General features: G+C 50.8%; 1 protein-coding gene across 2 annotated transcripts; it reads left to right on the top strand.

Annotated features, from left to right (window-relative positions):
- Nucleotides 1–606: 606 nt before the first annotated feature.
- Nucleotides 607–22,348, top strand: SLC4A8 (solute carrier family 4 member 8). Of its 2 annotated transcripts, XM_052809776.1 has the most exons (25): nt 607–753; nt 5,964–6,045; nt 6,746–6,880; nt 7,334–7,469; nt 7,684–7,844; nt 8,786–8,974; nt 9,113–9,201; nt 9,334–9,491; nt 9,861–9,948; nt 10,457–10,603; nt 10,791–10,882; nt 11,373–11,547; nt 11,681–11,814; nt 12,437–12,682; nt 12,786–12,891; nt 13,762–13,923; nt 14,633–14,746; nt 15,103–15,264; nt 15,863–16,114; nt 16,913–16,981; nt 17,521–17,694; nt 17,794–17,931; nt 18,363–18,460; nt 18,981–19,085; nt 19,259–22,348. In XM_052809776.1, exons 1-24 carry the CDS (start codon nt 709–711, stop codon nt 19,066–19,068), a joined length of 3,240 nt encoding a protein of 1,079 aa, XP_052665736.1. In that variant the 5' UTR covers nt 607–708; the 3' UTR covers nt 19,069–19,085; nt 19,259–22,348. The 2 variants fall into 2 exon arrangements, with proteins under 2 accessions (XP_052665736.1, XP_052665737.1); XM_052809777.1 differs by lacking the exon at nt 13,762–13,923.
- Nucleotides 22,349–22,451: the final 103 nt, after the last annotated feature.

The following is a 22,451-nucleotide window of genomic DNA, read 5'->3' as shown; positions in this document are numbered from 1 at the left end:
TGCTGGAGGGGGATTAGGGGACCTGGAGGGGATGCTGGAGGGGAGCTGGGAGTGATGCTGGGGGGGGGATCAGGGTGATGCTGGAGGGGAGCTGGGGGTGATGCTGGGGGGGGATCAGGGTGATGCTGGAGGGGAGCTGGGGGTGATGCTGGGGGGGGATCAGGGTGATGCTGGAGGGGAGCTGGGGGTGATGCTGGGGGGGGATCAGGGTGATGCTGGAGGGGAGCTGGGGGTGATGCTGGGGGGGGGATCGGGGTGATGCTGGGGGGGTGATGCTGGAGGGGCATCAGAGAGCTGATGTTGGGGGGGGGGTCAGGGTGATGCTGGGGGATCAGGGGGCGATGCTGGAGGGGCCCCGGGGAGGTTGGGGGGGGGGGGGATGATGCTGGAGGGGACCACTAAGATTCTGGAGGGGATCTGGGGAGGGTGGGGTGTCGATGCTGGAGGAGGCCGGAGGGAGGATGCTGGGGGGGGGGTCCTGCCGAAGCGGGGCCGCAGTGCCCTGGCCGGGCGCTGCCCCCCAGCCCCCCCCCGGCCCTTCCTCCTCCCTCCGCCCGCCGCCTCCTCCCGGCCCTGGGCGGGGTTTGGCCCCGGCTCCGGGAGATGGTGGAGCCGGTGTAAGCGGCACCGGGGCTGCAGCCGGCTGCGGGCCCCCCCCTGGCCCCCCCCAGCCCCGGGGGGGGAGCCCGGCCCTCCCCCGGCCCAGCCATGCCCGCCGGTAGCAACGAGCCCGACGGGATCCTCAGCTACCAGGTTGCGGGGGGGGGGGGGGACACACGGGGACAGCGGTGCCCGGGGCGGGGGGGGGGGAAGATGGAGGAGTGGAGGGGGGGGGATGCCCGGTACCGCCGGAGGATGCTCCGTGGCTGCTCACTGCGGCATTTCCGATGGCGGAGGGGGGGGGACACACGGGGGGGAGCAGCGGGGGGGGGGGGTGCATGGAGGAGGCAAGGCTTCTGCAAGGGGGGGGGGGGCTGTAAGGGGCGTGTGAAGGAGGGTGAAGGGCATCTGCAAGGTGTGTGGGTGGGGGGGATGGCTGTAAAATGGGGTGCCGGGGGGGTGCCAGGCCTCTGAAAGGGGGGGGGGTGCGAGGCATCAGCAAGGCATCTGCGTGAGGAGGGGCGGGGGGGCAAAAAGGGGGGCGAGGGGTGCCCCGGGTGGGTGCAGGAGGGGGGTGAGGAGGGGAGGAAGGCTCCTGCGCCATGCCTGTTGGGGGGGTCCCCGCTGGGCCCCCCTTCTCCACATCTAATGCGACCCCCTGGTGATGCTGCGGCCCTTTGGAGGGGGGACAAAGGCTGCTGTCCCCGCAGAGCCCCACGCCACCCAGTCACCGGGGGGGGGCTCAGCTATTGTCCCCCAGATGCGCCCGGTGCTGGGGTACAGGCGGGAGGCCGCCGGGTGGTCCCCCCTCTTTCAGCATCTCCTTGTCCTGGGGAGGGCCTGCCCGACCCCCCGCTGCGCCCGTGGGACCCGGCTGGAGGAGCTGCTCTCGGTGGCAAACGAGAGGTGGGGAATTAATTAATCTGCCCTGAAATTACAGCTCACGGGAAAGGGGGAAAGGAATTTACATCTCCCCCAGCAAGGGATGATGCTCGGCTGTGACCTGTGTCCCCCCCCACCTCGCAACCCCACTTAGGGGGTCTGGAGACCTGTCCCCTCCTGTTGCGAGCACCTGGGTCCAGTCCCCATCACAGCCCAAATCCTGGCCTAGGAACCGGGGGGGGGTCCCTGCTGACCCCCCTAATCGCAAAGGAGGGAGCCATGGGGACGGGTGGCTTTGTCCAGGCAGGATGGAGACGGAGAGGGGCAAGGAGGGGGTCTCCTGCTCTGCCACCAGAGCAGCCCCATAATTTGACCCCTGTTACCCTCATCCCATAATAACATTGGGATCAGTGTTATTAACTACACTTCGGGTGAGATTAATTACATTAATCCTCCCTCCCGCTGCTGGTGGCTGGTCCTGCTTGTGTGTGATGGGACGAGGGGGCCGGGACATGAGGTTTGCCTGCTCACGCGATGCTTTCAGCCTCCACTGGCACCAGGAGGACTCAAAGCCGGACCTGAACCTCTTGCTTTGTGCTTTTCTTCATCCTCGATTAGACCAAAGCTTCCCCAAGGAAAGATTTTTCTTTCTTAAGCAGAGGAGTTGCAGGTAAACTGAGGCAGGACACTCAAAAATCCCTCTCTCTGCTGCTGGGGCGAAAAAATCGCAGCAAAATAATAATTTGGAGAAGTTTTCTTGAATGGACGCAGGGAGAGGATGCACCAAGCTCGTGACACGAAGGGGTTCACTGCAGCCGTGTCAAAACGTGTTTTCCTCCTTTGCTCCAGCGATTTCTGATTTCATTTTTACAAGCAATAATTACTTTCAGCTTCCTGACAAAACCAGCTTCAAAGCAGCCAGCCAGAGCTTTGCGCTTAGAAAATAGTGAAGTGGAACAGCTCTGGCTGCTCCAAAACTCAATGGTGAGCAACGTGAAGCTCGGCGTCCCCTTTCCCAGCCCAGTTTCGATGATTTGATGTTTTCCAGGTGCCTGGCGGCAGCGGAGAAAGACAGAGAGGGAGGGCAAAGCATTTGCGAGTGCTGGTACCCATCCTGGGATGGGAGAACTTGCTTTCCGGAGGCATCTCTCCTTCCTGCTCCATCCCCTCCCAAGCCCACAGGTCAACAGCCCTGCAGCTGTATTAAATCCTTAACTCCTCCAGCAATTTCCTCAATGAAATCACCACTCTAAGTCCATTTGAGTGGCTTAACTGGGACCGAGCGAGTTTTGAGTGGGGCCGTTTCCTTTGATGGCATCTCTGTGCAAGGCTTGCTGCAATTTTGGGGATGCCGCGATGGCTGGGGAAGGGCGATGGGATGCTTGGAGCATCTTGCCGCAGAGCCGGAGGTGCCCACTTGTCCCATTTCCTCCTATTTTTGCTCCTGAAGCTTTAATACTAAATAATACAAAAGCAGTGGGGATCCAAGCTTGGATCAAGATGGGATTTTAACTGATTAGACCTCGGTGTCACCTTCCTTTGCCGTGTTATTTTACACCCCGTGTCGCCTTTCAGGGCAAGCCAGGCAGTTAACCTTTGTGCCGAGCGGCGCCGGGGAGGAAGTTCATTAGAGCAAATGAATTTGTAGGATGGAAATGACGGATTAGCTCAGCTCGGAAAATAAAGTAGAGCTGGAGATAGCTGGAGGAAGCGAGGAGAGTAAAAAATGTTGCTTATCTGGAGGTTTCCGTACCACGCTAGGACTTGGTCTGGCTAACGAGGATTTCTTGAAGCACCAAAGGGATGGAGGCTGTGCCAAAGCGAGACCTTCCTGAAATGCCCTGATTTTTTGCGGGAGATTTTGATGAAAATCAGTGCCACCCCATAACGTTTATTTTCCCAACGGTTTGCACCTCACTTGTATTTTGGCAGCTTATGCTTTTAAATCCACCCAAACGCCGCCTATGCCTTTTGGCCCAGCAGGATGCGGCGTTTACGCCCCATTTCTCTATTCCGGATAATTTTTGCTCAAAACAGAGCTGCTTTCTCCCCATCCACTATGTGTTCCAAGCGGGAAGAGTCTTAGGGTGCATGGCTTTAAATAGCTGCCTGGATCTGCAGCAGAGATTCCGATTCCATAGCGGTTCCTGGGCTGGGTGCCGCTGAGCATCTCTCGGTGAGGGCTACCCCCGTGTCCCAGGGGAATCTGGCCCCCCCCAACGATCTGCAGGTTCAATTATCCCCCCAAAACTGGTGACCGACATGAGGATGAACCGGAATGGGGGTTACAAAATGACACTTCTGGAAGAGTTCCAGGCAGCACGGCCGGGGCTGAGCATCCCCCAAGGAGTGGGAAAACTCTTCCCAAAATCCCACTGGCATTTCCCCGGAGCGCAGAAGGATGGGCAGGGGGAGATGCTTTGCAGCAGGGAGGGCTGCTGAGGGCAGGTTTAGCAGCGCTGGTCGGAGCACGGAGGCAAAACGGTTTCTAAGAGAGAAGGGGACTTTCCCCGTGTTGCTCATGGGGCATTTGAAAGCTGCAACTCCCAAATCGCTCCGTTTATTCCCACTCTAACACCAGCGTAACGCACTCGAGCTTGCTATTTTATTCAAATTGCGATTTAAAGCGATTTTATTAAGCCCTTTCATCCAGTGCCTTTTCCGAGGTTGGGGTTTGGGTTTTTTTTGGCAAATCCGGAGGGGAGCAGGATGCTCAGAAGGGACGGAGGGTGGTGGAGGCTGTCATCGGAGAGAGGACAGGAAAGCCACAGGCGCGTGATAATCCGGCTGCTGGCTAATGTGAGCGAGTCCCGGGAGCTGGCGGGGAGGTAGCAACAAGTCGGCTCTGAAATTAGGACTCAAGGACCAGCAAAGTCATTTCCAGACAGGAGCGTTTGTTCCTGTCGCTCGTCAAATTAACCGGTGACTGGGAGGCGTGGGCTTTCCCGAGCGTTGCTGCCATGTGGCGGCAGGTGATGCTATGCAGTCAAAGCAGGAATTTGGGGGATAAAAAGCAGATTTCACATTAGTGTTTGCAGCTTAAATCATAAGAAGTTATTTATTCTCTTAAGTCTTCAGGGTTAATGCACCATTATTAGTACAATGGGTAGCGTGTGCCAGCGCGGCATTTGAAGTTTTACTTGAAAATTACAGCTTTGGTTGTTTTGGGCTGTTTCCCAGTGCACGGTGTAGCTCTTGCTTCTTGAATTTTGTCCAACAGCCCTGCCGGTTCCCCCAGTTTTCTTGGTATTTTGCTCTTCAAACTTCAGTGTCAGAAATCGAGCAACTGGGTGTGAATCTCGACGTATTTTTTTTTCTTTGAACAGTTTTTAGTCACTGTGATGACAGCAACGGGCTTGCAAAGACAAAACTGAGAAATTCAATAGTCCCAAACCTTCCCCTTTGTGCCTTTAATACAGGAATAATTTGAAAACTGATGAAAACTAAAGGGTGTTTGGGCACTGCAGAGTTTTTCTTTGCATGGGTGAACAGATTGTGGTTTTCTTGGATTAGTTATTGTCCATGCAGGCAAGGAAGGAGAAACCGAGTGGCAGTAACATATTTTCTTCCATATTTAAGAGATTCATAGCAATTAAAAGTGCAGCATGAAGAGAGGAAAAAAGATACCAAGTGTTTCCAGGAGGCCCTTTCAAAGCTGCAGTTGCGACTTGAGTGTGAGATGTGGTCAGGTTTTTGTTTCTTTGAACGCAGTAATCCTGGCAATCCCCTTCCCCGGCCCTGGTGGCAAGGGAAAAAGAGAAGCAAAAAGAATTATTTCTCTTTGCTCCTGTAGTTCTCCTTTGGCTTTTAAGGCACAAACGCTCTTCATACAGTGCCGGCAGTGGCATTTCAGGCGAGGAGGGCATTAGCTCTCAGCCCTTGGCTTTCGCAAGGAGAAAACTCATGTTTTCCATGGAAAGTGTGCTTGTACCAAGGGAAGGAAGCCCAAGCCTCGTTGGGCTGAAGACGAAGCTTCGCCCTTGCAGGTTCTTGAGGGCCTTTGGAGGTTGTCGGTGGCCATGTCCTGTGGCCAAGTGCCATCTAGTGAGTCCTGCAGGTATCACGTTTAGAGACTGAAACTTGCTGTGATCAGAAGTGCAGGTTTTTTTTTTTTTTTTCCCTCCCAGTTTGGAAATCCCTGGTTTTTTTGTTTTTTTTTTTTTTTAAGAAAGGAACCACAAGAACAAAACCGGAGGTATTTTTTTTTATGGTCTGAAACACTCAGCCCTCTCCTGCTGTAGTAAATACTTCCAGCCTCACATTGTATACAATATAGGTGATGTTATGGGCTCTTTTATTTCAGTATGGGAGGAAAACCCTCCTACAAGTCCATGTTTTTAGGGCTGTGCCTGGAGGAGGAGGCACGCAGGGGTGTGATGCTCATGGACTCACATGGATGCGGGGTGGATGATGGCTGGGAGGACGTAAGGGAGCTCTCCACCCCCAGCCCCAACTTTTCCCTTCTTCTCATTGCTAAACAGAGACACGACGAAGAGGCAGTGATTGACCGGGGAAGAACGAGCAATGTTGTCAATATTCACTATGAGAAGGAGGAGTTGGAAGGTGAGTCTCTGCTGAGATCCTGGTAGAGGGGCCACCAGCCCAGCGCCTTTTCCCATTGCACAAAGTCCCTACGACGTCCTTTGCTCGGTGTCACGTCATGTGCAGCAAAACGTGGCGTGCTTCTTAATAAAGCAGCACAGTTATTTTCACATTTTTTAATATTATGGCTTTTAAACAGACGGAAAAAGCCCCCGCAGAGGCCATGGTGTGAGTGTTATCCACAGGGCTGGGTAATTCACAGCTTGTTTTCTCGCAGAGGCTGCTCCTGGCTTGGAGAGGTCAGGAGAATAATTTGATGGCTGCAGATGCTGGGCTGTGATTTTCTTTTTTTGTTCTGGAGTTCATTATCATGGGACTGATTTGATCTTCTCTTGTCGCCTTGTGCCATACAAAGATTTTAAAAATAATTACCTTCTGTTGCTGCGTAATGAGCAAGTCCGAGTGTTGTCCAGTCAGAGCTGGAATTTGAGAAGAGGTTCGATACTTCCAGGGCACTTTTAGATGACCTGGAGCCATCACTTGTTGTTGCTCTGCTTTTGCAAAGTTCTAGTAAAATAGGCTTGGAAAAAAGGAGGTCCAGTGAAAGTAAAATTAAAAGAAGTTGGTGTTTCTCCTGGGATTTAACCGTGGCTTAACAAGGTACTGCCACATCAACCATTGCCACAATGCCGAAAGTGCTGCAAATGCCTCTTTTTTGCAGGCCACCGGACCCTGTACGTGGGTGTGCGGATGCCGCTGGTGAGGCAGAGCCACCGGCATCACCGACCCCACAGCCAGAAGCATCGGAAACGGGAACGGGAGAAGGACTCTGCTCCGACGGAGCAGGGCTACCACTGTAAGTCCCGTCATGGCGTTTGCTAAACTCCTTGGGGCTACATGGGTGTGGGGTCTTCTGCAAGCAGGTCCATGTGGCTAGTTCGTGTGCCTTGCTGTTTCTCCAAGGGAAAGTGGCATTATTTAGCAAGACCACCTTTTTCCAAACTTTTCTCTTTCTTTTTTTTTTTTAAGGCAGTTAAATGCATAATAAATTTGGGCTCGTCTTCCTTAGAGGGATCCTGGCTTTAAAAATGGCAATGTGGGGAAGGAAAGCAGCCTATCCTTATGCAAAGGTGGAATAGATGCTTCTCCTTCTCTGTGGCTCTGTGCAAGCCCAGACAGAACCAGGGGAGAGGGGCCAGCCCAGTATTTATGGCTGAACTGGTGCCGATCCGATGGCCACTTTGCACGTAAGCGTGATGGGCCGTATTCAGGTGCAGTAATGGGATGGGGCTTTGTCTTCTGCCCCCAGACACCCCGTCCCAACGGGTGCAGTTCATCCTCGGGACCGAGGAGGACGAGCAGCATGTTCCCCACGACTTGTTCACCGAGCTAGATGAGATCTGCGTGAAAGAAGGTGAAGATGCCGAGTGGAAGGAAACGGCAAGGTAAATCCCTGCTGCCGCCTGCGGTGGGAGAGGAGTCCCCACGCCGGCAGCACCTGCGGGCTCTGCTTTCTGCTCTCCAGGACACGAAGCTTTTGCAGCTGCAGGTGCGGACGTGAGGAGCCTTCTCCTCTTGCCACACCGTAGATCTGTCAAAGGGGTTGCAGAGCTGGGGCTGTTTTCTTGCAATGGGGCTGATGGTGCACGATGTCCGCAGGTGGCTGAAGTTTGAGGAGGACGTGGAAGACGGCGGTGAGCGCTGGAGCAAGCCCTACGTGGCCACGCTGTCCCTGCACAGCCTCTTTGAGCTGAGGAGCTGCATCATCAACGGGACAGTGCTGCTGGACATTTGTGCCAACAGCATCGAAGAGATTGCAGGTACCGTGGGCGCCGCATCCCTCCAGGAATGGCCGAGCTCGGCTCGCCGTGGTGCCCTTCACTCCCGAATCAAACCCTGCCCCAATGGTGGGTCCTTTTCCAGAAGTCCCACTGTGTTTTTAAGTCATAAAGTTGTTTTTTGGATGTAGACTAGGTGTGCAACAATCGCACCAGTTTTTTCTTCCAATAGGGGATCCTTTTGAAAGCAATTTGTGGGGTTAGAGAAGCGATTAGAGAATATTCTCCAGCCAAAAAGGCGTGTGTGTCAGGGCTTAGCAGGCTGCTCTTAGAAATATGGAGTCTGCATAAGAGCTGAATGTCCTTAAATAAACTATTTATTACAAGCCATTTCCTCACATTCTTTTTTTTTCTTTTACCTTAACGTGCAGGATTTAAGAGTTTTAAAGGCAGAGTTGATCTGGCACATGACCAAGCAGTGTATTTCTGTGGGGAAGATAATTGAAGTTAATTGAAAAAGCAGCTTTGGAGAAATTATCTTTGACTGGCAGGTCTCCATTCAGCCCTTTCAAGGGCTGGAGGAGTCAGAGCTGTTCTTAGCACATTTCTCCCTGGGCTCGGCAAATTGCAGTCGATTGGCCAAGGAAACTCTGGGAAAGTCTGTGCTATAGATTGCTTATAATTTGGTTAAATGCGTAGAGTCAGACAGAAAGGCCAGATCAGGCAAGAAAATTGCATTCTTTAGAATGGGAAATAATTATCTTAGCGGAGTGGTGAATAAGCACTTTGATGATGGTTTGTAGCAAAAGAAAATTCTTGCTTTCGCTGCAAAGGCTGAACTGTATTAAAACGTCTTGCTAAGGAAGGCTGAGCCTGTGTTAGGTTATCCTCCGTGGCACAGCCTTCCCCGGGGGCTTCAGGGGTTGGGACTTGGGGGGGGGGGGTTCTGCTTTGACGGCTTCATTTCCCTTTGCCATCCCCAGATATGATCCTGGGCCAGCAAGAACAGTCCACAGAGTTTGATGAGCGCATGCGGGCGAAAGTTCGAGAAGTCCTTTTGAAGAAGCATCACCATCAGAACGAGAAGAAAAGAAACAACCTTCTCCCCATTGTCCGCTCATTTGCTGATGTGAGCAAGAGGCAGTCGGACCTGCACCTCCTCGACAAGCCAGGTGAGGGTTCCTGCAGGGCTTTGGCACCAGGTGAAGGTTTCTGCAGGGCTTTGGCCTCATTAGACTTGTCCTGGCAAAGGAGAAGCATCCCAATTGCTCCTTGTCCGTCTTTTTGAGTGTCTTTCTTTTTCCCACCAGCCCAAACACTCACCCCTCATCCTTCTCCCACCACTGCAGAAGCTAAAAATGGGGTGAACCACGAGACCGGCGCAATGGATTTAAGCAAGGTGAGACACTTGTAGCTTTCTTACGCCTTTAGGGCCAGATTTGCTCTTGCAAACTTGGTTGCAGAGTGTGCTGCAGAGCGTTGTGGGCTTTGCTTTTGGGGTAATTGCCTGAAAATCGCTGCTTGTGCCCAGGCGGAGCTGCATTTCATGAAGAAAATTCCCACCGGGGCCGAAGCATCCAATGTGCTCGTAGGAGAGCTGGATTTCCTTCGCCAGCCCATCGTGGCATTTGTCCGCCTGACACCGGCTGTCCTCCTCTCAGGCATGACAGAAGTTCCCATCCCAACGAGGTCTGAATGGGAAGCACAAAGTTTTTATTTAATCCCCCCCCCCCCGATAACATCAAATTGCATGCATCGGTTTGGTATCCCAAGGGAACAAGGCCAGTGGGAGCAAGCACATTTCTCCCACTCACATCTCCCTGCCTTCATTTCTCCCTTCCCTGCTGTAGTTTTTAAAGCCATTGGCCAATTTTCATGAAAATGTTGGCCCAAAAATTAAATTTGTGATCAGTTTTGATGAATTTCAAATTCATCGCGAAGTCAGTGAGCCTGTGTGTCCCGTCTCGAGCCGTGCTCTGGGCTGGGAGCTCTTGGGGATTTCCTTGGGTGCCCTTTTAGCAAGGACACGTTCTCTCTCATTTTGTTTTTCTTGCCCAGGTTCCTGTTTGTTTTGCTTGGGCCAGAAGGCAAAGCCCATCAGTACCATGAGATTGGCAGGTCCATGGCTACTATCATGACGGATGAGGTATGATGAGATAAGAGATCTCTCCAGGTCATTTTTGGCTTGCTTCACCTCTCCCTGTCTCTGTAGTAGTGAGGAAGAGGATTTGCTGTGCCAGCTGCCTGCAGCTCTCCAAATACCCCACCCCTCATTCTCACCCCAAAATAAACATGTGGATTTGCATCACCCCACATCCTGGAGGCTGAAATCCCACCCGGGGTGCATCCTGCACCTCGTCCTTCTCCCCGGGGTCCCCAGCATGCTGTCCCCAGTGGTGGCATTGCCAGGGCCAGTAAAACTTCTCTTGCTCTTTAAGCAAAAGGCTGTGGTGTGCCAAGGGGGACAGGGGCCTTGTGGAGGAGATGATTACAAGTACCACGACGGACAGATTTTTTCCTTTTGGGGGAATATTTCCTGCCATTTCCAGCAGGAAATTTGGGGAAAATTATCTTGTATTTAGCCAAAAGCTTATTGCAGTGGTGAGGATGTCAGAGCTGGGTTGTCCTCTCACCAGGTTGTCTCTTGTCGGCAGGTTTTCCATGATGTTGCCTATAAAGCCAAGAACCAGACTGACCTCGTGGCCGGCATCGACGAGTTTCTGGATCAGGTCACGGTCTTGCCGCCAGGAGAGTGGGATCCATCGATCCGAATCGAGCCCCCCAAAAACGTCCCTTCGCAGGTAGGGTGCTGAGGCAAAGGGAGGCGCGAGGGGGACGGGCAGGATGGCAGCGCGGCTGGGGATGATGTTCGGGGACCCAAATTCACAAGGTCCCAGTTTGACACAGTCACATACCCAGACCAGAAGCAAAACACTCAGTAACAAGTGGTTACAAATACATATCTTTATCTAACATCCATTTTAACAGGAAAAAAGGAAGATGCCAGGAGCTCTCGATGACAATGCTTCTCACAGCAAGCCGGAGAAACACAGTGGTCCTGAACTGGAGCGGACGGGAAGGTGTGAGCTGTAATAGTTTGGGTTTTTTTTCTGTTTGCCTCTAAAATCTGAGCATGCACCTTCCCTCCTAGCAGGTTTTTGGGGTTAGTTGGTTCAGTGAAGGGGTTCCACATTACCAGGTTGGTCCCCTGGGCTGGGCAGGTGGGAGATCTGGGCAGCTGGGCTCAGCCACAGCATCACCATTGCACTCAGGTTTCTTGATTTGGGGTGGAAGCGGATGTGTAAATACCTCCAGGTAGAGCTCTGCTGCTTCCCAAAGCAAGGGACTGTTGCAATAAAAGGGGATAGGCTCTCAGGTTGGGTCCTTTTCCTTTTTGTTGGAGGGGTTTTTTTGTGTGCCTCAGTTTCTACTGGGTATAAAATGGGACGAAGGAGAGGGCTTCTTTTTAGCAATGGAAGCTCTTCTGTGCCTGTGATTGCCCTTCTGCAGCAAAGAAAACTCAGTGTGGTCTTCCAGGAAAAAAGTATTTTTTTTTTTTCCATCCTCCAGGCTCTTTGGAGGTTTGATCCTGGATGTGAAGCGGAAAGCCCCGTGGTTCTGGAGTGACTTTCGGGATGGTCTGAGCCTGCAGTGTCTGGCATCCTTCCTTTTCCTCTACTGTGCCTGCATGTCCCCTGTCATCACCTTCGGGGGACTGCTGGGGGAGGCGACCAGTGGCCACATAGTGAGCACCTCTCTCTGTTGGGTGGCATGGGGGAGGACAAAACTCACGCAGGAGTCCTTGCTGCAGTGAATTTGCTTTGGTTTTTGTTTTCCCCTGATTTCTTTACTCTCTGCTGCCTCTCTTCCCCGGATAGAGTGCCATGGAGTCGCTGCTGGGCGCGTCCATGACCGGCGTGGTGTATTCCCTCTTTGCCGGCCAACCTCTCACCATCCTCGGCAGCACCGGACCCGTCCTCGTGTTTGAGAAGATTCTCTACAAATTCTGCAAGTAAGGCTGGCTGCTGCAGCTGGGTGCTGTGAGAGCCTTCAGAAGGCGGCAGTGATGGAGAAAAGATGATTTTTTTTTTTGTATTTTTCTATCCAAAGAAAATACACTATCCAAATATTTTTCCACTGAAATATTTTGAGTTTTGATGATTTTATTGAAAAAGTAGGAGCTTTTCATGTGAAATGGATATTTTCCATGACAGTCCTTTTGTTGTGATGACTGATGTGAGATGAACCACCCTTATTGCAATTAAATTTATTATTAAGGCCCAACTTGCTGGCAGCAGGTGACTGGGTGCAAAACCAGCTGGTTTTGGTGTTAGGGCATCAGGGTGATGTGGGAGACCACCACCTTCCACAACAGGAACCTAACCTCAATTAGCCTCCAAGGTATTAAAACAAGATAATTGTTAAATAATGATAATTAAATAATTGGCCTCTCCTCCTTGCAGGCCCACACCCTGCACCAAGCCCTGAGGCTGTCTGTAGTAGTACATGGCAACTGCATTTACCATCCGCAGCCTTGACGCGCTCCTCAATTGCTCCCAATTTTCCCCGCAGGAAGGCATGGCTCAGAGCCTCTTGCTGGCCTTTCAACCCTTTGTTTTATTTTGGTTTCCCAGGGAGTACACGCTCTCCTATCTCTCTCTGCGGGTGTGCATCGGGCTGTGGACCGCCTTCTTCTGCATAGTGCTGGTGGCCACCGACGCCAGCTGTTTGGTGTGCTACATCACCCGCTTCACCGAAGAAGCCTTCGCCTCCCTCATCTGCATCATCTTCATCTACGAGGCTCTCGAGAAGCTAAGTCACCTGCGAGAGACCTACCCTGTGCACATGCACAGCAAGCTCGACTTCCTCACCATCTACTAGTGGGTTTTTTTCCTCCTAAAATGCTGCTGCCCCTTGGCAGGAGCTCAGGGCTGCACCTCCATCGCCTTTCCCTTACCCCTGTCTTGGCTTTTCTCCTCCCAGCTGTAAGTGTGAGGCACCGACCCATCCCAGCAACGAAACCCTGCGTTTCTGGGAGAGCAACAAGATCAACGTGTCTGGTGTCACCTGGCAAAACCTCACGGTGACCGTAAGTGCCCTGAGCCACTGCTTCCTCGTGCCATGGCCGTGGGGTCCGGGGGCATTCGCATTGTGCAAAAGTCAGAGCCCTTCAAGTGATGATAGGCTTCAAACTGTGCTAGTGCTGCTCTGAAATGTCCTTGCTTAAATCAAATGTGTGGTTTAAACCCGCTTGGTCCTGGGAAGGAGAGTCCACCTTGTCCAGCCCACCTTGTCCACGACCTGGTGGGTAATAACCGTCCTCCTCAACCCTGTTGCGGGAAGTTGGAGGACTTAAGTTCATGCTTGAAGGTAGTAATTGGCTTCCTTAATTGGTTCCTAATAACTCCAGGCCTTGCTTTCTTATTCAGTGCTGTCTGTAGGTACATGCATAAATTTGCATGTCTGAGCAGCCTCTTGGGCTGCTGTTGCTGGAAGCAGAGCCTAGGCATAGGCTGGGATATGTCTTATGAACATCTTCATCCCCTCTTGGCCAGGTTCTGCGAGCCCTCCACTGGGAAGGGACGATTTGTCTCTTCACCTTGCCTACCATGGTTGTCTTAGCCCTCCTTCCCCGTTCCTTCTTTCTCCATCCCTAAGAGTTTCCAGCATTTCCTTCCCCTCTGGTGTCTTCTTCAGCCATGGTTACCTGCCATTCAAGTGGAGGATGTGCTGTGGGTCTGTGGTATGGTGTCCCATCACATCTCATCTCCCTGCTCTCCTCTGTGTAGTTCGATGTGTCACTTGTTCAGCTGCTGCTGCTCATTAAGTATAAATCTCCATTGGCAGGAGCAATCATAAGGTCATGGATCTTGGACCAAGATCCTCAAAACCCCCTCGTTATCCAAGGTTTCCTTGCTGCACGTGCACTGCCTTGTGTCCTGACGCTCTGTTTCTCCAGGAATGTCGGTATTTGCATGGAGAGTTTCAAGGACCTGCCTGTGGACGCAATGGCCCCTACACGCCTAATGTCCTCTTCTGGTGCTGCATCCTCTTCTTCTCCACCTTTGTCCTGTCGAGCTTATTGAAGAAGTTTAAAACCAGCCGTTACTTCCCAACCAGAGTAGGTAGAAGATGGTGGCCAGCAGCAGTCTCCACACTCATTTCCCAAAATGGCTTTCCTGGAGCACTAAGCAGTATTTGCCACCACTTGGTCAAGCTGGGAAACGTTGACCTTGAAGGCCAAGCTCTCCATCAGCTTGCATGTCCCTCACTCATTTCCATGACTGCAAAACAATTGTAGCACTTCCCACCTGCCTTGTGACCTGCCCCAGAGCGATTTCTTTTTTTTGCTCAGGCAGTGGGAAATCAGGTCTTCCAAAGTTGTTTGGCTTTTTTTTTTTTTTTTTTCCCCACCTTCTGTGCATTATGTGCTCAAGGGGAAAGTTGATTCAAATGAGGAGCTGCCATAAAAGAAGACACTTTTTCTTCCTTTTGAGGAATAAACGATGCCTCAGTGCCTTATTCCCATTTTAGCTGTGAGTGTGGCTGTAGTGGCAGACATGTTTCCTTATGTTTTTAATAGTTTTTTTTTTTTTAAGGTTTGAATTAAAACAACCTCTTCCACCTAATTAGACTTTTTTTCATTATCCGACACCAGATCTCACAGGGACAAACACAGCAACAGTATCTAACCAAGGGATTAGGCTGCATGTCCTCAGAGTGGTGGGATCTTGTTAACCAGCCTTAATGTTGTTGGTGTCCCCAACTTTTCCATCTCACGTTATGGCCCTGTTTGCGATGCCCCTTTCAGCTCTGGTTTTTTGCCCCAGGTACGGTCCACAGTGAGCGACTTTGCTGTTTTCCTCACCATTGTCATCATGGTGCTCATCGACTTCATGGTTGGAATCCCGTCACCGAAGCTCCACGTCCCCCATATGTTCAAGGTAATGGGGTGCTTTGGCATGGGGCAGGTTTCAGCCCTTGGGAACGCCACAAGCTGATGCCGGGGCAGGACAGGGCTGAGTCTGGAGGAGATGCTGGTGGTGTGACCATCTCCTCTTCCTCCTCCAAGTCCATCGTTTCCTTCCAGAAACGAGAAGGCAGCCCCCCAAACTAGATACCTACAGGAGAAGTATCTAGAGGTGCTTGCAAAGAGGACACTGGCACTGCTGAACCCCATGGGAGAGGGTGACATGAAGCCAGAGCTGGGAGGTGCTCTGACACGGGGATGAAGGCGAAAATCAAAGCCAGCGAAGTGCCTGGGCTGGGAGATGATGCTGATGTGTGGGCTTTGTTGCAGCCTACCAGAGACGACCGCGGGTGGTTCATCAACCCCATAGGACCCAACCCTTGGTGGACGGTGTTGGCTGCGCTCATCCCAGCTCTGCTCTGCACCATCTTGATATTCATGGACCAGCAGATCACTGCCGTTATTGTGAACAGGAAGGAGCACAGGCTGAAGGTAAGGGGCTGCAAGAGATGACCCCATCCCCGACCCCCTCTGGGCTGCAGGTATGGGGAGAAGCTCCTATTCCAACTGCTTTGTGAAGGCATTGGTTTGGGACAACGTCAGGCTGTCATGGCAGGATGCTCTCCTGGGTTAATGATGACGCAGGGAGCAAACGACAGGGGAATTTGGATGAGCAATCTTTTGGAGCAGCAAATTAATCTTAGAGCAATATAGAAGCGCATTTTTGTTTTAAAATGTCAGCAGCAGCTGGGGGAATGAATCGTTTTGATGAGCTGCCAGGGATAACTCAGAGTCACATCTTACTTGCAAGTGGTGGAACTTTCTTTATGAATGAAAACAATAGTAAATTTTTGTTTTTTTTGAGAAGTAGATATCATACAAACTCTCCAAATCCACTTTGTCTGAACTCCTGCCAGATTTTCATGCAAGGTGCTTGCACAAAGACTGGATACATCCGTATTTGTTTCCAATTCTTGTTTTAAATTTTCAAGAAGTTGACTTGCGCTCAGGTAGGGTTTGAGTCTGACTTGCGACGTTGTTCTTGCTCTTGTGCTGTAGGGTGCTGTGTTTCTTGTTTTGCTCCCTGCAGAAAGGATGCGGGTACCACCTGGACCTCTTCATGGTGGCCGTGATGCTCGGGGTGTGCTCCGTGATGGGGCTGCCCTGGTTTGTGGCTGCGACCGTGCTGTCCATCACCCACGTGAATAGCCTCAAAGTAGAGTCTGACTGCTCAGCTCCAGGAGAACAACCCAAGTTTCTGGGGATACGAGAGCAGAGAGTCACTGGCTTGATGATCTTTGTGCTCATGGGCTGCTCTGTCTTCTTCACTTCTGTGTTAAAGGTAAGAGGAAAACGCAAAACACCCAACAACCACGAGCTTTTTGGAGGTTATACAAAAATAGCCCCCTCTCTCCAGGCCTGAGTAGTTACGGAACGGAGGAGGTGATCCCAAACCTTGGGGCTTAACCCATGGTGGGAACCAGCCTTGGTTACGCTTTCTAGCACTTCAGACCCCAGTTTGGTGCGCTTGAGGCAAGCAAGCAAGACAACTGCTTTAATTTCCAGGTGTCTTTCAGGCCCACCCATGTTTATGGGCTACAATTAAGCGTATTCAGACCAGTACATCTGCTCTCTTTCAAACAGGCAGCACTTTATCGGTTGCAGTTTGCTCCCCCAAATGCCTCAGAACAGCCGTTCCCAGTAGCTAAACATACTGACATCATCCCCATGGGCTTCCTTGCACGTTCCTTTCCCAAAGTAATCTCATCTCTAGGCTAAAAGGAGGCACGTCACTTTTGCGTGTTGGCACAAGCATATGTAAAAATGTTTTTCTACTGTCACAGAACGTGGCATGTGGTAGCATGGGTGAAATCACCTATTTTCCTCCAAACTTTGTGGAAAAAAGGATTATTCTGATGAAATGTAACTCAAAAGTTCAGCCTAAAGCAGACCCTTAGCTCGCTTGCACGCACAAAATCTCTAATGGTTAAAACCGACACATCTCTAACACTGTGGAAACTGGAAAGCTGTAGGCAATTTTAGGCAGTGCCTGTAGAAGAGAGTGGTAATACTGAAAAGGCAATTAAAAAAAATGATTGTGTGTTGTGGGGGTTTTTTTTTGTGTGTTTTTTTTCCCCAGTTTATACCAATGCCTGTGCTTTATGGGGTCTTTCTCTACATGGGTGTGTCATCGCTCAGAGGAATTCAGGTACGACTCTCTTACAGCGTGCAGCATGTCAGCTCCCTGGTATTTCATCTCCGTAGAAGCAGGAAAAAAGCAGTGTCATGGGAAAAAGCCTCTCCAAAAGCAAGCAATGAAAATATTTTGTGTAATAAGAAGATTGGTGGAGACACAGGAGGTATATAGGGGTAGGAGACCCAGGCAAGTTCAGCGCTCTGTTTCATGGTTTAGGGCAGGTTGGTGTTTGGTGACGTGAAAATGGGGGAATTCAGTGCAAAGGGAAGGCAATTTCTACCACTGGTGGCAATCCTTGCTGGGGGATTCAGTGGGCCAAGAAAGGCTAATAACAGAATAATGTGGAATAACTGTAATTTGGTGGGCAGCTTTCATGGGCAAGCTGGTTTATGGATGGAGTGAAGGGAAAATGGGTGCTGCTCCCAGGAGAAACATAATGGCATCCAGGATTTCTCATGGCAAGCGACATCCTGAAAACTTCCTCCACTTCTCAACGAGGCCAGAAACTTTCTGTGGTCCCAAGGTGGCAACTTTTCGGTTTTATTTTGCAGTTCTTCGATCGCTTGAAGCTGTTTTGGATGCCGGCGAAACACCAGCCGGATTTCATCTACCTGCGGCACGTCCCCTTGCGAAAGGTGCATTTCTTCACGGCGATCCAGCTGATCTGCCTCGTTCTGCTCTGGGCCATCAAGGTGTCCCGTGCCGCCATCATCTTTCCCATGATGGTAAGAGCGAGTGCCACCCGGCAGCGGGGTGTTTGCAGCGTTCGAGTGAGATGTAGCATCGTGTCTGACCTCATGGCATCTTCCTTCTTATTTGTGAAGGTTTTGGCTCTTGTTTTTGTCCGGAAAGTAATGGATTTCTGCTTCTCAAAGCGAGAGCTTAGCTTTCTGGATGACCTTATGCCAGAAAGCAAGAAGAAGAAGTTGGACGATGCCAAAAATGAAGCCAAAGAAGAAGAGGTAATGCTTGCTGGCTGCTCGGGGCTGGACATCTCCCTCGGGCTGTGAGATTGCCTGTTTCTATCACAGCTGGTCTTGAAATGTTGGGGGAAGATCAGGACTCAATAGCAATAGATCCTAATAGCCTGGATCCCACATTGTAACCTGGTTTTTTTTCCTAAATTAGCAGTGAGCTTAACACGTGAAGAGAGGTATAATTTCTAAAATGAGTCTCTTATAATAAAGTTGGTTATTATTATGGAAAGGTTTGCTCATAATAGTGTTTTTAACTCCCCCAAAGTATTTGGAGTGAAAGGTCTTTACCCTACTGCACTAATAGCTAAAGCTGCCACGGGTCAGGAGAGGGCAGCAGGCAATGTTTTTGCTGGGTGCTTAGTTTATCTCCACTTTGATCAAAGACAAAGGACTTGACTTGTCCCTTTTTACGTCAGGAGTCCCAGAAGATGATGGAAGCTGCTGCTGCAAATTCAGTTCAGCTGAAACTTGGGAAGACCAGCAACTTGGATATCCCAAAGCAAAGCAGTGACAGGTAAAGCCCCACCAAGTGCCAGGACCCCTGGCAAGATTAGTTTAAAGGTGTTTGGCACAGTTTTCTCCACTTGCATCTTTGTTGAGCATCCCATAGAAACCAGCAGTCAGCTTGGTGGGAAAATCAAATTTACGGGCAGGGCTGCAGGAGGTGATCACAGGGGTCTGACCCCAAGCAGAGTGGCTGCACAACTCATGTTTGACCCCCAAAACTTGCATCACCAGTGACTTTACGGTAGCTGGAGATTGTCGTACTTGAAAATGAGGAGTTGCTGGCGTGATCTGTGCCAGCAGTGGCTTAGGAGCCCAGTCCAGGGCTAAACACCAGCAAGAGCCTTTGTATGGAGCTGTTGCTCTGCAGCTCTCAGGCTTGCCTCCCAAAACTCCTCATCCAGCAAAACCTCCAGTGCTTATGCTGAGCTTCGATTCTGCAGGCCCCCCTGTTCCTCTTGCTGATACTAATGCCCTTGGTGGCATCAGTTCCCGTAACCACAGATTGCTATGTAAAATCTTTATTGCAGGACTGATCCTTCCGAGATTAATATCTCCGATGAAATGTCGAAAACAACCGTATGGAAGGCTCTCACTATGAACACAGAAACGCTCTGAATCTGGGGAGGAAAAAGGTAAAGGATTGCATGTGAACGTGACCGTGCTTGTCTGGGAACAGGCACCGAGGAGCGTGGCAGCAAACCAGCTCCTCTCTGCTGGGGTGGTCCCACGAACGGGGCTGAGCCAGCAGCAGCCGGCAGGTCTTCCACTGATGGTGCTCTCCCTCTTTTTCTCTTTTGTCCCTCAGTTTTCATGTTTAGGAATCTTGACTTTGAAGGAGAGGAGTGAGAACGTGACTCAGGGATGTGCCAACGCAGACACGGGGAGAAACTGCTTTTTTTTCAGTTGGAGGGTTCCCATTAAAGCCATGCAGATGTTTTCAGTTATCCTTGGTGTGCTTCAGGCATTTGGTATCTCTAGACCAGCAAACTGAGGTGCACATCAGTGTCAATGGGAGTTCGGTGTTGTTAAGCCTCCGTGTGTATGTGTGTGTGTCGTTGCGGTTTTGTAGTGGTAGAGGGACTGCTACCGCTTTATCATTCAGTGCTATTTTTTAATATCTAATTCCTCCTCTCCCTTCTCTTTTTTCCAAATATAAACTCTGAATGTACAAAACCACTTTCTGCTATATTTGACGCATTCTCCACTTCTTCTTCATCATGACCGGGTTTTTGGTCTGGTTTGGGGTCCTGGCTTTAATTCACTCTAATGTCCCTTACTGGTGGGAGAGGGATGCCCTCTGTGATGGAGCAGCATAGAGAGCATCCGAGCAGTTGGGCTAAGGTGCAGGAAAAGCATTTGCTCCCTGCGCTCCAGTTTTACAGCATTTTTTTTTTTAATTTACTTTTTCTTTTTCCATCAGCCTGGCAGTTGCAAAATGCAGAAATGCCACTTTCTTGTCCCCTGGCTGTAAATTAAATGTAAGGAAGCACTTAAAATCCAATACCGTTAATACACCGTATGGTCGTGGGAGCAGCCAGGTGAGACCTGGGGCTCTCTGCCCCTGGGCTGCCTGCTCTGTTGTTCCTCCGCTTTCCTTCCTTTGATCTCCCTGGGACTCTGTGTAGTTTTTTTTCTTCACCCCTGTCCTTGCAAAGTCTCTTCTCTCATGGGGTAGGATGAGCCAGGAGGAAAGTGGGAAGATGCCTTTTCCTGCTCCCCTCCCCTGCCGCTTTGCAGGGAGAAGCTGTTAAGCAGAGATGGTTCTCGCGCTCTCTTCACATTTTTGGGGGGTCGTCGGGCTGCGGTGTCACCCCAGGCACACACGGGCGAGTCGGATGACCGTGGAGCCTGGGAGGAGAGGACAATCCAGCAGAAAAGGTCCCCTCGCAGCCCTCCGCCTTGCCGTGGGCTCAGCACGTGCTCCGGGCTCTTGGCGTCTGCAGCCGGTGCCCCGTGCCCAGCTGGGACAGGGACACGAATCCTCCTGCCCTCGGCCGGTCCCGGCCCCTGCGGGAGCCTTTTTGTGCCTCGAACCAACCCCAAATGACGACGGCAAGTTGTTGCTGCCTGCAAACGGGGGCAGAAAAGAAAATATAAACTCGCGGTGTATGGATGAAAGCGGCACATCGCCAAGCAGGGCCAAAATCAGACGGCTTTTATGGGCTGGGGTTTTGCAAACTGGGGTTTGACTGTTGCCGACGTGGCACGGTGACTTTTGGAGTGGGAGGAGGCTGGTTTAGCCCTTCGAAAAGGAGGGGAAGCAAAAAAAAAAAACAACCCCAGGCTTGGAGGAAGGGAAAGGTGCAAAGCCTGGCTTTTCTTGCTGCTATTCCTCTGTGATTCCTGTGCACATCCCTTCCATGCTGGCTGGCTGCGAGCGCGGGACTGCGCTTGCTGCTCCGACGTGCCGTCTCTCCGTCCCCAGAGAGAAAAGGTCCCGGTGGAGGAGAGCCCTGATCTCTCCACCCTTTGGAAAATAAACTTTAATTCCTGTGGAGGTATAAGCACTAAGCCAGTGAACGGCACTGGGTGGTTGTGGTACCAATCCTATTGCTGCCCTGCCTGGAAAATGGGATTATTGGACTTCTAACGTAGGACGATTTTGGTTTTCCTTTTTTATTTTCCTCTATGTAACAGGAGAGAACCGGGCTGGACTCCTTTCCTTCCCGGCAGGGGCCAGGGCCAGGGGCTGGGATTGTTTTCAGCACGTGCCTGGCATCTCTCCAGCTTAGAAAGAAAGAAAGAAACCCCCTCTGGAAGGAAAACGGTGCCAGTTTTAATGAAGAGCGGGCTGGGTCCAGCTCGGCGGGAGTCTGCATCTCCCCTGGCCTCAGGGGGCTGCAAAATGTTGGCGGCTGCCTTGGCGATTGCTTATTTAAAAAGCAAACCAGGCTTCGGCGGCGTGCCCCAGCGCGGCTGTCTTCTCCATTTGAAGCTTTGTTTTTGCTATTTACAGGGCTAGTGTTTTTTCTTTAATTATTATAATTTTTTTTTTAATTAAATGAAAGCAGAGGTCTTGCTTAATAATGTGGCTCTGGGCCATCTAAAATGTAGTGGTAACCCCCCCCCGGGCTGGCTGTGAGACCCAGTGCTACGGCTGCCTGCCCCCTTTATACACCATAAACCTGTGGATGGCTCCTTATTTTGGAAGGATTTAATATTTCCCTGTGCAGAGGAAAATTATGCTGGGGGGGGGGGAACCCTCTCAAAGGTGTTCCTGGAGTTGCTTTAGGACTAAAAAATAAAAATAAATCCTTGAAGTGACCTGTGATGCTTCAGATGGCAGCAAGCCCCCTTCCCGTCAATGTGGGATGTGTGCTGGGTGTTTTCCTCATCTTCGGTGCCTTAAAACAGCTCCCCAAATCGCCCGTGGGCCCCTTCAAATAAGTTTCCTAAAATGAAGTGTATGGAAATCCCTAAGGGGGAAAAAAAAATGTAAAAAGGTAATAAATAAGGTGCTGATACTTTTTTTTTTTAATTATATTATTTTCCCCCCAGTGTGCTACATGTAGAAATACAGAAATTATTTTTGTTTTGGAGATGCTGAAATATATTTATTTATTGTAAGAGATGATCTAGTTTGGAAACGCTCCGTGTTGTAAATAAAACTGAGGGGGAAAAACATCTACCAAGCAAATCTGTGTTCTTTATCACTTTGAATCTGTGTGATTTTGTTGTGTGTGTTGTTTTTTTTTTAAATTGAATTTATTTTGGGTTCATTTTGTGAAACTCAAGTAACAGAAATCCATGTCGCCGCCTCATGGGTCCCGTCGATGAAGTGTTGCTGTTTCCTGACAGGTTCCACCTGCCAGAGCCGTGTGTGTCTTTGCTTTTTCTCTTGTTGCCCATTGAAAGTAATGGGAAAATAATACAATAAAAGTCTCGTTTGTCTCGCTGTGCCACTCCGGTGTCTTTTGAAGGGTGGAGAGGAGTCAGAGGTGTCTTTGAAGCTCGTTAAGGGGGGTTTGGAGGTGATGGGGGAGTGGGCAGTGCTGATT

This window comes from Harpia harpyja, chromosome 15 (genome assembly GCF_026419915.1).
Source record: "Harpia harpyja isolate bHarHar1 chromosome 15, bHarHar1 primary haplotype, whole genome shotgun sequence".
Classification (NCBI taxonomy): domain Eukaryota; kingdom Metazoa; phylum Chordata; class Aves; order Accipitriformes; family Accipitridae; genus Harpia; species Harpia harpyja.
The sequence above is the reverse complement of the archived record's forward strand: the minus strand, read 5'-3'. Positions and strand labels throughout refer to the sequence as shown.

What these genes read in the sequence shown, in the direction of transcription:
- SLC4A8 (XM_052809776.1), top strand. Translation starts at nt 709, where the DNA reads ATGCCCGCCGGTAGCAACGAGCCCGACGGGATCCTCAGCTACCAG. An exon ending in CTACTATCATGACGGATGAG is followed by an intron (nt 9,949 to 10,456) that starts GTATGATGAGAT and finishes TCTTGTCGGCAG; the next exon opens with GTTTTCCATGATGTTGCCTA. An exon ending in GAACTGGAGCGGACGGGAAG is followed by an intron (nt 10,883 to 11,372) that starts GTGTGAGCTGTA and finishes TCCATCCTCCAG; the next exon opens with GCTCTTTGGAGGTTTGATCC.